The sequence below is a fragment of the Capricornis sumatraensis genome, chromosome 4 (assembly GCF_032405125.1).
Source record: "Capricornis sumatraensis isolate serow.1 chromosome 4, serow.2, whole genome shotgun sequence".
Taxonomy (NCBI): Eukaryota; Metazoa; Chordata; class Mammalia; order Artiodactyla; family Bovidae; genus Capricornis; species Capricornis sumatraensis.
The window spans coordinates 135,310,539-135,322,858 of record NC_091072.1 but is presented as its reverse complement, the minus strand read 5'-3'; the positions used below and the strand labels follow the sequence as shown (position 1 = coordinate 135,322,858).

Genomic DNA, 12,320 nt, shown 5'->3' with positions numbered 1-12,320 from the left:
TTTTCTGGCTTACTTCACTGTTTATGACAGACTCTTAAGTCCATCCAGTGGGCTTTTTATTGCTTGGTTACAGTAAGAAATGTTGCAATAGGTAACAGAAACTACTTAGAGCTTAGGGACTTAGGAAGACTTCTGGTTTTTATGTTGTTGTTCAGTTGCTAAGTCGTGTCTGACTCTTTACAACCTCATGGACTGCAGCACGCCAGACCTCTCTGTCCCTTACCATCTCACAGAGTTCACCCAAGTTCATGTCCATTGAATCAGTGATACTATCCAATGATCTCATCCTCTGGAAAAGGTCAGTTTTCATCCCAGTTCCAAAAAAAAGGGCAGTCCTAAAGAATGTTCAAACTACCAGTCAGTTGTGCTCACTTCCCATCCTAGTAAAGTTATGCTCAAAATCCTTCAAGCTAGACTTCAGCAATACTTGACTCAAGAGCTTCCAGATATACAAGCTAGACTTAGAAAAGGCAGAGGAATTGGAGATCAAATTGCCAACATTCGCTGGATCATAGAGAAAACTAGGGAATTTCAGAAAAAATCTACTTCTGTTTCTTTGATGACGCAAAAGCCTTTGTGTGGATCACAACAAACTGTGGAACAAACTGGTTTTTATATTGCATTATAAATGGTTCAGCAAATTCTTATGAATAACTTCCAAAGAGCTAGGACCTATAAATATATAGCTCATTTACTCAGTCATTTGATAGCTGCTTCTTGAGTATTTGGACGCTCAGCTGGTAAAGAATCTGCCCGCAATGTGGGAGACCTGGGTTTGATCCCTGGGTTCAGAAAATCCCCTGGAGAAAGGAACAGCTACCCACTCCAGTATTCTGGCCTGGAGAATACCATGGACCGCATAGTCCATGGGGTCACAGAGTCAGACACAACTGAGCGACATTCACTTCACTTTGCTTCATTTCTTGAGTATTCACTAAGTGCCAAGTACTGTGTTAGGGTTGGAGCTTCTATGAAGGAAAAGAATGCTATTGAGGAAGACAGCTGTGAAAAGAAAGAAATGAATAAGGTAAAGAAAAGCCCAATCTCAAGTGAGGATTTAAAATTTTTAACTGGTGATTCAGAAACATACTGAAAGCTTAGAAGAAGGAAATGAGAGTGGGGTTAGGTTAGCAGGATAAAATAACCAACGGAGCAAAATCCAAAGCAAATGTTGGTGTAGGGGAAGAGAGGAACAACAAGACATGGGTTTTCCTTTTAAATAATTTATCTCATAAGGAAACTAACACACATATAAAACTATTTATTGAACTTTGAAAAATAATAAGCAGTTTTACAGGAAATCTATATAAAAAATTCAGAATTGGTCTAGGCAACAAAATGAAATTTGGATGACTTCACATCATCTTCTGAGCACAGTAAGAACACCAGGCAGAATTCTAGAAGACTGTATTAGTGCTCTTTGACCTCAGCCCACCATGAATAAGAATGTCCTCTGTGTGATACAAGGAAACTTCTCATTGTTTAGACTGAACCTCAGACTAAGAACTCTGTAACCCCAAGCCTTATCACTCTTCAAAGTGTTAAGTCTTTGTGAAGGTCTAAAACACAACGAGAATAACAATCCTGGGATAAGACAGTTAACAAGTAGGAGTTATTTAGTCATTTTAAAATAAAAATTTAGTTCACATAAACATAAGGGTGAAATGAGAAGTGTTGATGAAGACACCTAGTGATTTCTTTAATATATCAGATGAGATCTTTAAGGGGCAGGTTACAGTCCCAGTAAGAGGAGCAGGAGAAAAGTGTTGATAAGACAGCTGCTAAGGGAAAAAAGTTAAAGTGAAAGTTGCTCAGTCATGTCCATCTCTTTGCAACCCCATGGACTATACAGTCCATGGAATTCTCCAGGCCAGAATACTGGAGCAGGTAGCCTTTCCCTGCTCCAGGAGATCTTCCCAATAGAGGGATGGAACCCAGGTCTCCCACATTGCACACGGATTCCTTACCAGCTGAGCCACAAGGAAGCCCAAAAATACAGGAGTGGGTGGCCTATCCCTTCTCCAGCAGATCTTCCCTATCCAGAAATCAAACCGGGGTCTCCTGCATTCTAGGCGTATTCTTTAGGGGGGAAAAGGATTCCCTTGCAGGCCACGAAGCAACAGTTAGAACTGAACATGGAACAACAGACTGGTTCCAAATAGGAAAAGGAGGACGTCAAGGCTGTATATTGTCACCCTGCTTATTTAACTTCTATGCAGAGTACATCATGAGAAATGCTGGACTGGAAGAAACACAAGCTGGAATCAAGATTGCTGGGAGAAATATCAATAACCTCAGATATGCAGATGACACCATCCTTATGGCAGAAAGTGAAGAGGAACTAAAGAGCCTCTTGATGAAAGTAAAAGAGGAGAGTGAAAAAGTTGGCTTAAACCTCAACATTCAGAAAACGAAGATCATGGCATCCGGTCCCATCACTTCATGGGAAATAGATGGGGAAACGGTAGAAATAGTGTCAGAGTTTATTTTGGGGGGCTCCAAAATCACTGCAGATGGTGACTGCAGCCATGAAATTAAAAGACGCTTCCTCCTTGGAAGAAAAGTTATGACGAACCTAGATAGTATATTCAAAAGTAGAGACATTACTTTGCCGACTAAGGTCCATCTAGTCAAGGCTATGGTTTTTCCAGTAGTCATGTATGGATGTGAGAGTTGGACTGTGAAGAAGGCTGAGCACTGAAGAACTGATGCTTTTGAACTGTGGTGTTGGAGAAGACTCTTGAGAGTCCCTTGGACTGCAAGGAGATCCAACCAGTCCATTCTGAAGGAGATCAACCCTGGGATTTCTTTGGAAGGAATGATGCTAAAGCTGAAAGTCCAGTACTTTGGCCACCTTATGCGAAGAGTTGACTCATTGGAAAAGACTTTGATGCTGGGAGGGTTTGGGGGCAGGAAGAGAAGGGGACGACCAAGGATGAGATGGCTGGATGGCATCATTGACTCGATGGACGTGAGTCTGAGTGAACTCCGGGAGCTGGTGATGAACAGGGAGGCCTGGTGTGCTGCGATTCATGGGATCGCAAAGAGTCAGACATGACTGAGCGACTGAACTGAACTGAACTGAAAGACTTCAGAAATCCTTGTCTGCGTTTACAGCAGCTAAGGACAGACTAACTGTGCTGCTCAGATCAAATGCATCCCTGACTTAAATTGTTCTATTATTCTGAAAACAATAGGCTATTCAAGGATCTTGTCAAAGACACTAATTGGAAACAGAAGCCCAAACCTTTAATTAGTAAATGCCTGGTGAAAGCTGGTATGCAAAATACTTTTTCTGTTCTGTGATTGGGAGCTTATCCCTCTGTGGGAAATCCTTGAAATGTTCTGAGAAGGAAAGTGACACAGTCAAAACAGTTTCCAGGAAGGTTAAATACAACAGTGATAAACAGAATAAATGAGGGAATGAAGTGTGAAGACTGGGACACAAAAAAGTAACTGAAATCTAATTATAAGTTAGGGAATAAAGATCTGTGGTGGCAAATGAACTAAAGCAAAAAGGCAGGATGTTGATCTTGGTACATACTTGGATTTGAAAATCAGTGACAAGGGAGATATTGGAGAAATGAAACTGTATCATTTAATACAATTTCGATAGGCTGAAAAAAAATCGATTTTGGAGTAGTGAGGAAAGTGAAGATGGATTTTGGTTAGAGTGTAACCTACTTGTAGAGCTCTTCATAGGTCACTAGACTGGAATCTGAAGGCTGAATTACAGATTCCAATTTGGGAGTCATCAATATCAGTGGTTCTCAATTGGGGTCAGCTTTGCCCCCAGGGGGTCATTTAACAATGTCTGGGGACATCTTTGCTGTCACAACTAGGAGGATGGTATTGCTGCAGACTGGTAGGTAGAGGTCAGTGATGCTGTTAAAATATCCTCTGTGCACACAACAGCTCCCTACAACAAAGACTCACTTGGCCCTAAATGCCAATAGTGTCAATGTTGAGAAATCCTGCTCGCAACTGTCAGAGTACATTAGGGCTATCTAGTCCCATCAGTGCATATAGTGTATTCTTATTCAACTGATAGAAAATAAAAATAGTAGGAAGCATATATTGGAACTTACTCTTTCAGGCACTATACTCACATTACATGGTTTATTTTATTTAATCTTTTGAATGCTTTGGGATAGACACCACCTTTATCTCCATTTAAGAGGTTAGGAAACCGATCCACAGAGAAGTTATCTACCAAAAGCCACACGGTTGAGAAATTTGGGGGCCCAGACTGCAACCAGAAAGCCTCTCCCAGAACCACAATTCTAAGATGTCACCACTAAGATGACACATACAGTGATTATAGGTATGGAATGCTCAAGCCCAGTGGTAGAAAAGAGAGACATTTACACAGAGCAGAAACACTTTACTGCCTTCATTTCTCTCTCTCTCTCTCTCTGTCTCTCACACACACACACAAAATCAGCTCTCTCAAATATTAATAGCAATGTTTTTCTGTGTCACAGAAAATTCCATTGTGTCATTGACAAATTTCAGAGCTCCTCCTGGGGGAGGGTTTTGAGTGGACCAAGGTACCTTGAGCATCATCCAAAGCAGCAGTTTTGATGATCTTAGCATTTTGACATGTGCATGTATCCAGATGCATTTTATCTAATTTGTGAATAATAATAAAGACCCAGATTCTCCTAATGACATGATTTTTACTATGTAAATTAGAACAGAATAGAAGTTAGTTCTATAATAATGTCTATCACACTCCCTTACTCTCCTTCCTTTCCAATATGCTTTTCTAACTGCCAAAGAACGATGTAAAATCCAAGCTAATGACCTTGGGGATGGCACTGGATGTTCATGTGTGACTGTCACTGTTATTCACAGAATTTGTTGAAAACTACTGATTTGGTAGTTAGGATGTATTCACCAAGATAAGCATTTAAACTCCTCAATCGTGACTTTCAAATCATCCACTTTAAATGTAAATTACACAAACATTTCTCATTTTATCAAGCAAGATAGGCACAGCTTTTAGTACAATTTTTTCTCCATTTGGTTACAAAGATAGAACCCATTTCTCTGAAGTACAGTTGTTTCCAAACTTTTAAAAGTATACTCTGTCTTCAAATTTATTAAGAAATAAAAATATTCATAAGAAAAAAGGTTGAAAAAGGGAGACATTCTGAAGCCAGTTGGGGAAGTTCAGGGGGAGGAAGGCTGTTAGGCTAAGCTGGAGAGCATTGATCCACCCATCAGGCCGGAACTCATTTAGGATAATTTAGATCAGTGCTCCCCAACATTTTTGGCACCAAGAACTGGTTTCATGGAGGACAATTTTTCCACGGATCTGAGTAGGGGATGGTTTTAGGATGATTCATGCACATTACATTTATTGTGGACTTTATTTCTATTATTATTACATCAGCTCTACCTCAGATCATCAGGCATTAGATCTCAGAGGTTGGGGACACCTGACTCAGATAATAAAATTATTATAACTACCTTAAAATCTTGTAAGTAGGTCTAATTTATATTTTAATTAAATTCTATCTGAAAATATGGTATTATGCAATATACATTTACATGTCATTAAATGCTGCATCTTATTTTAGGTGTTAAATTTGAATTTTTTTTTTCTATTTTATTTTTAAGTGGTGTACAGTCCCCTGAGGCACTCAGGTCCTATCTCAGCCAGTGGCTTATATTCATCTCTTGACCATTTCTGTCAAAAGTGCAAATTTCATTTTTACTACAAAAAACTAAAGTAACTCATACTTACTGGAGTTTTAAATGTAGCTCTCTGACACAGTGCTTAATTTAAGATGGACTGTTTTACTCCTTTAAACTGTGTTTTGGGCTTCCTTTGAAGCCGTGATGTATTTCTTTTGATTGTTCTCTTCTTTTCTGGTAAACAGTGACTATAATAAATCTTGATCCTGTCTTTGGTCTAGATATTTAGTAGCCGTGTATTTGTTTTCTTTGATAGCCACATACATTAATATTTACAACCATTTTCCTCTGCAGCATCTCCCAGATGGCTCCGCGCCCAGTGCACATGTTGAATTTTATCTTTTACCGTATCCCAGTGAAGCCCGGAGGAGGAAAACAAAATCTGTTCCAAAATGCACTGACCCCACTTACAATGAGATTGTAAGTATGACTCATCTCTTGTCCAGTCACTTTGTATTTTTTCTTACCATTTTTCAGCTTCACAATGAAATATGGAAAATCTGTAGTAATTGGCAGCATTATTTCATAAAGGGAAGATGTTTCCCAAAATAGCCGCTGTGTGCCACTCACTGTTCTTGACGCTATAGGAATAGGAAAATACAGCTTTCAACGTGCTTATGAACCAATTTTCAAATTGTGGCTAGCTTACAGCAAGAGCCCAAGACTTTATGGCATTTGTTTCGCCTCCTAACATTATCCCTGACTCCATCTTATTTTCTCTAACAAGCTTTTCTTTCCCTCTTTTTCCTTACCTGATAGCTTTATCATAGTCTCATCTATTGTAAACCTTATAAAATCTCCTTTGAAAAACTGAAAAAAGTAAGCAAGTACAAAGCACAAATTATGAAAAAATAAGTATAAAGCAGAAATCATATTAAAGTTAATTTACATTATATATAGCTCTCTAATTCCTTTGTAGTATACAATCTGAACATACGATCCTCTCTTTTTTTCTAAGGCAAACCCTACATTTTCCTCTTGACTCCGTCCTTTCCCATCTCCTCTGTACCTTGCTCACTTGATTCTTTGCTTACCTTTCCAGTGGGTTGTCTTACCCACTGAATCCTCAACTCTGAAATCTTAAAAACAACAACAAAAAAAATCAACTCAGCTTTTATAAAGCATCGATTTTTTTTTTCTCTTGCTATCACCTCCACACTTTAGCAAACTTGGCATATTTCCTGCTCTCTGTTCATCACCTCCTTCTCACCATTTAATCCTTTGCAATATGGATACTACCTTGACCAATGCTGCTTTGTTCAAAAGGCACCAGGAGACTCCTAATTGTTCAGTGCAGTGATCCAATGGGCTGTTCTCTCCTGAGCAGTTAGACAGCAACTCTATTAACTGCTTTCTCTTTCTTGACAGCTCCCTTTTGCTTCTTGAGCTCTGCCCTTTAACTCCCTTCTGTTTTCATTAATCATTCTCCCATTTTCCTTCATTGCCATTCTTCCCCTGAAAATATTTATTTACTGGAGTTCCATGATGTGACTTCATCTCTTCTTGATATATACACTCAAAATGACCTTATGGATCTACAGATTTTCATTTATTACCTACTTGAAGCTTGCATCTCAATTATTTCCTCAAACTCTGGCTTCTTTCCTAAGCTTTAACCTGTGTGTTCATGCTCAGTTGTGTCCGACTCTTTGTGACCCTGTGGACTGTAGCCCACCAGGCTGCTCTGTCCATGGGGATTCTCCAGGAAAGACTACTGGATTGGTTTGCCATGCCCTCCTCCAGGGGATCTTCCCAACCTAGGGATTGAACCCAGGTCTCCAGATGGCAGGCAGATTCTTTAACACTAAGCCACCAGGGGGGCCCTTTAAACCTGTACTTTTACCTGATTATTGAAGAGCCCCTGAGTCAGGGAAGGTGGGAGGGAAGCTGAAGATGAAGGGGATATATGTATATTTAGATCCAACCAGTCCATTCTGAAGATCAGCCCTGGGATTTCTTTGGAAGGAATGATGCTAAAGCTGAAAGTCCAGTACTTTGGCCACCTTATGCGAAGAGTTGACTCATTGGAAAAGACTTTGATGCTGGGAGGGATTGGGGGCAGGAGGAGAAGGGGACGACCGAGGATGAGATGGCTGGATGGCATCACTGACTCGATGGATGTTAATCTGAGTGAGCTCCGGGAGTTGGTGATGGACAGGGAGGCCTGGCGTGCTGCAGTTCATGGGGTCGCAAAGAGTCGGACACGACTGAGCGAATGAACTGAACTGAACTGAACTGATAGCTGAATTCACATTTACAGGAGAAATCAACACAACATTATAAAGCAATTACAAAAGTAAGTTACGTGTTAGTGACTCAGTTGTGACTGACTCTCTGCAACCCCATGGACTGTAGCCTGCCAGGCTCCTCTGTCCATGGAATTCTCCAGGCAAGAGTAGTGGAGTGGATAGCCATTCCTTTCTCCAGGGGATCCTCCTGATCCAGGGATTGACTAGGGCTGCCAGAGTCCTTTCTGAGTTGACTCAGATGCTTCTGGCCTCACTTCTTCTCTGGCTCTTGGAGGAGGTCTCAGGTGCTAGCCACATGTGTGCTTGGTGTTCTTTACCACATGCTGCTGGCTTCCCTAACAGCAAGTGATCCAAGACAGAGATAAAGACGCCGTAGTACTTTCTGAGCCACCAGGGAAGCCCAAAGCAATTATACTCCAATTAAAAGAGAAAGAGCCCCTTTAGGATGCCTCCTAGACCCTTTTAAACCAGGTTTCCCTCCACTGTCATCTCAGAAGACACTAATGACATCACTCTCTTCCTCACTCACAAGTCCAGTTAATCCCCAGGTTTTGTCAGTTTCACTTGAGCAGTCATCTGCCTCTTCAATCCATCTTCTCTTGTGTTCCAGCACTGTTTCTCTGGTGAAAGGCCTCATAACTTTGGCTAATATAATAGCTTCCTATCTGCCCATCTTGTGCTTTTCAATTAAATCATTCAAATTTCTATCTAAAGTGTCAAAAACTACTCATTTTTATTACTCTCCTACATAACTTTTTCCAAATGTTCCTTACTATCTACTGGATAATATCCAAAACCCTAAGTAGGGCATTCACAGCCCTTCAAATTTGACTCAGTAATTTTCCAAAGTTGTCTCTGGAGCAGTATCATCCTTATATACCTTAAAAAATTTTTTTTGTTTTGAGATAATCGTAGATTCACAAGCAGTTGGAAGAAACAATATAGAGAGAATTCAAATACCCTTCAACCACTTTTCCTAAAATGGTAACACTTTGCCTGACTATTGACTAATCAGGAAATTAACATTGGTACAATTCACTGACCTTATTAGGATTTCTCACTTTACACGTGTTCTTATGTATGTGTGTATTTAGTTCTGTGCATTTATATCACATGTACAGGTTTGTGTGATCACCACAATCAACCAAGGTATAGGCCATTCCATCAAAATGATTCCTGGTGCTGTATTAAAGCCACAGTCACTCTTCCCACTCTAACACTCCATGCCCAACTCTGGCAACTCTTAATATATTCACTATCTGTATAATTTTGTCACTTCAAATGTTATATAAAAGGAATCATACAGTTTGTACCATTTTGAGGTTGGCATTTTTCTTTTACTATACATCTCACGAGAGATCCATCCAAGTAGCTGCATGTATCAACAGTTTGTTTTCACTGCTGAGTAGTAGTCATGGCAGGGAGGTATAAAAGTTTAACTATTTGCCAATTAAAGGACATTTGGGTTGTTTCTGACTGGGGACTACTGCAATACAAAGCTGTTCTGAACACTGATGTATAGATTTTTGTGTAAATATAAGTTGTAATTTCTCTAAGAGAGATGCTCAAGATGTAATTACTGGGGTATATGGTAATGCCGTATATAGTTTTTCAAAGAAATTGTCATACTCTTTTTCTAAACCATTTTACACTCCCAATACAATATTTGTGCTAGTTTTGCTGCATCTCTGCCAGCATTTGGTATCATTTTTATTTTATCAAATAAAAATATCACTATTTTTAATTTTAGTTCATTTGAAAAGTAATGAGTGATAGCTCACTGTGGTTTTAATTTGCATGTATCTAGTAGCTAATGATCGGAGAAGGCAATGGCACCCCACTCCAGCACTCTTGCCTGGAAAATCCCATGGACAGAGGAGCCTGGTGAGCTATAGTCCATCGGGTCGTTAAGAGTCGGACACAACTGAGCAACTTCACTTTCACTTTCCACTCTCATGCATTGGAGAAGGAAATGGTAACCCACTCCAGTGTTCTTACCTGGAGAATCCCAGGGACGGTGGAGCCTGGTGGGCTGCCGTCTATGGGGTCGCAGAGTTGGACACAACTGAAGCAACTTAGCAGTAGCAGCAGCAGTAGCTAATGATGCAAATTTCTTTTCATGTGCTTATTTACTATCTGCATATCTTCTTTGGTGAAATATGTCGGTGTCTTTGTTCATTTTCTAATTAGAGAGTCTGCATTTTTACTTATGTTTACTATTGACTTTTGAGATTCTTTATATATTATCAATAACCTTTGTCAAATACGTGGTTTACAAATACTTTCTCCAAGTCTGTAGCTTGACTTTCCATTCTTTTCTCAGGGTCTTTCACAAGTAAAAGTTTTTAATCTTGATGAGGTCCAATTCATCAATTGTTTTTCTTTTATAGACTGCATATTTGGTAGAAAGTCTAAGAACTCTTCACCTAGTGCTTTCTAAAGATTTTCTCCTGTAGAAAGTGAAGTCACTCAGTCGTGTCCGACTCTTTGTGACCCCATAGGCTGTAGTCTACCAGGCTCCTCAGTCCATGGGATTTTCCAGGCAAGAGTACTGGAGTGGGTTGCCATTTCCTTCTCCAGGGGATCTTACTGACCCAGGGATCAAACCCAGGTCTCCTGCATTGCAGGCAGACGCTTTACCCTCTGAACCACCAGGGAAGCCCAAATATTTTATAGTTTTATATTTTACATCTAAGTCCGTTATTCATTTTGAGTTGACTTTTGAATAAAGTGTGAAGTTTAGGTTAAGGTTCACTTTTTTTTTTTGCCTATGAATGCCAATTATTCCAGCACCATCTATTGAAAAAGCAATTTTTGCTACCTTTAATGTCTTTTGCACCTTTCAGCACCTTTAACAAAAATAAGTCAGGAACATTTGCTTGCTCATGCCCTTCCACTGCCCCACACTTAGTCATATTCTCCAGGCACATTACATAGCTTGTCATTCCCTGAAAAATCCCTGTGACCTCTGTGACTGAGCTCATGAGGCTGTTCACCCTCCTGCCCTTCTCTGCCAACTTTGATGTTCCCCTCAAATATGGACTCTGTGAACCACTCTTTCCTCCCTGATTCTTATACCACATTTACCATCTCTTGTTCAGTCCTACACAATTTTTTTTTCTTTTAGTACACTGAAAACTTGAGGACAAGGAATAAGTCTTATCTTTTTTAGTATCTCTGAAACTTAGCTACTTCTAAAAAGATTTGTGGAATTAAATATTTGGGATAATTCCATAAGTGACACTTTTTGTGTATGTGGAAAAATGTAAAACTAGCAAACATTTATATATATTCAACTATATGTATTATTTAGTAAGAAAAGATATTTTGACATTTTATTATTCGCCATGATGTCAACTGCTAGAGATATATGTACATGCTCAGTTGCATCCAACTGTTTGCAACCCTATGGGCTGTAGCCTGCCAGGCTCCTCTGTCCATGGGATTCTCCAGGCAAAGATACTGGAGTGGGTTGCCATGCCCTCCTCCAGGGCATCTTCCTGACCCAGGGATCAAACCCACCTCTCTTAAGTCTCCTGCATTGGCAGGCGGATTCTTTACCACTAGCACCACCTGGGAAGCCCATAAAGCTATGCATAGCAAACTCCAACTCATACATAATCCAAACGAGCAGGAAGATGAATTCATATATGGGTAAGTGACTGCCTTAATAGTAATGATCATCATATAAACAAATTTGGCAAGGAAGTGGTTGAATTTAGAAAGCCATGAGAAAAAAAAAAAAGACATCTTTTTTAGGAGTCCTTGTTAATATTTTAATAAGTATTCTTTCTGAATTATGTCTCTTTCTCTCAACAGACACATTCTCCAACAAAAATGGGATCATATTGTACCTATTAATTTGTTACTTGCTTTATTCAGTAAGCATGTAAGACTACAGTATTTTAATTTTTCTCCCATTATGCTGTGTCTGTATCAATACAAGAATATTTCTAATAAATACTCCCACGAAGGGCACCAGTTTTAACTGTGGTTATACTTTCTCTCCCCTTCAACTATAATATAGGCCCCCATCTCTTTGCCAAGTCCTCTCTATTATTTTTGTGCATTCTTAGCAACACCTTATACAGACGTCCTCATCCCTTCGTATCTGCAGGGGAGGTTAACTCCGGGACTCCCGAGCATACCAAAATTCTCGGGTGCCCAAGTTCTTTCTATAAAATGGCATATTTGCATATAACCTATACACATCCTCCCATTTACATTAAATTGTCTCTAGGTGACTCATAACAGTTGATACAATGTATATGCTGTGTAAATAGTGGCTGGTAGGCAACCGATTCAAATTTGCTTTCTAGAACTTCGGAAATACTTTTCCCTGAATATTTTTTGATATGTGGTTGATTG

General features: G+C 39.7%; 1 protein-coding gene across 1 annotated transcript in view; it reads left to right on the top strand.

Moving 5' to 3' along the window:
- The window catches only part of PIK3C2G (phosphatidylinositol-4-phosphate 3-kinase catalytic subunit type 2 gamma), a 487,933-nt gene that overhangs the window by 469,273 nt on the left and 6,340 nt on the right, over positions 1–12,320 (top strand). The window contains exon 32 of the mRNA XM_068970622.1: positions 5,998–6,123. Within this exon, the coding sequence (XP_068826723.1) occupies positions 5,998–6,123 (126 nt within the window). The remainder of the gene's footprint in view (positions 1–5,997; positions 6,124–12,320) is intronic.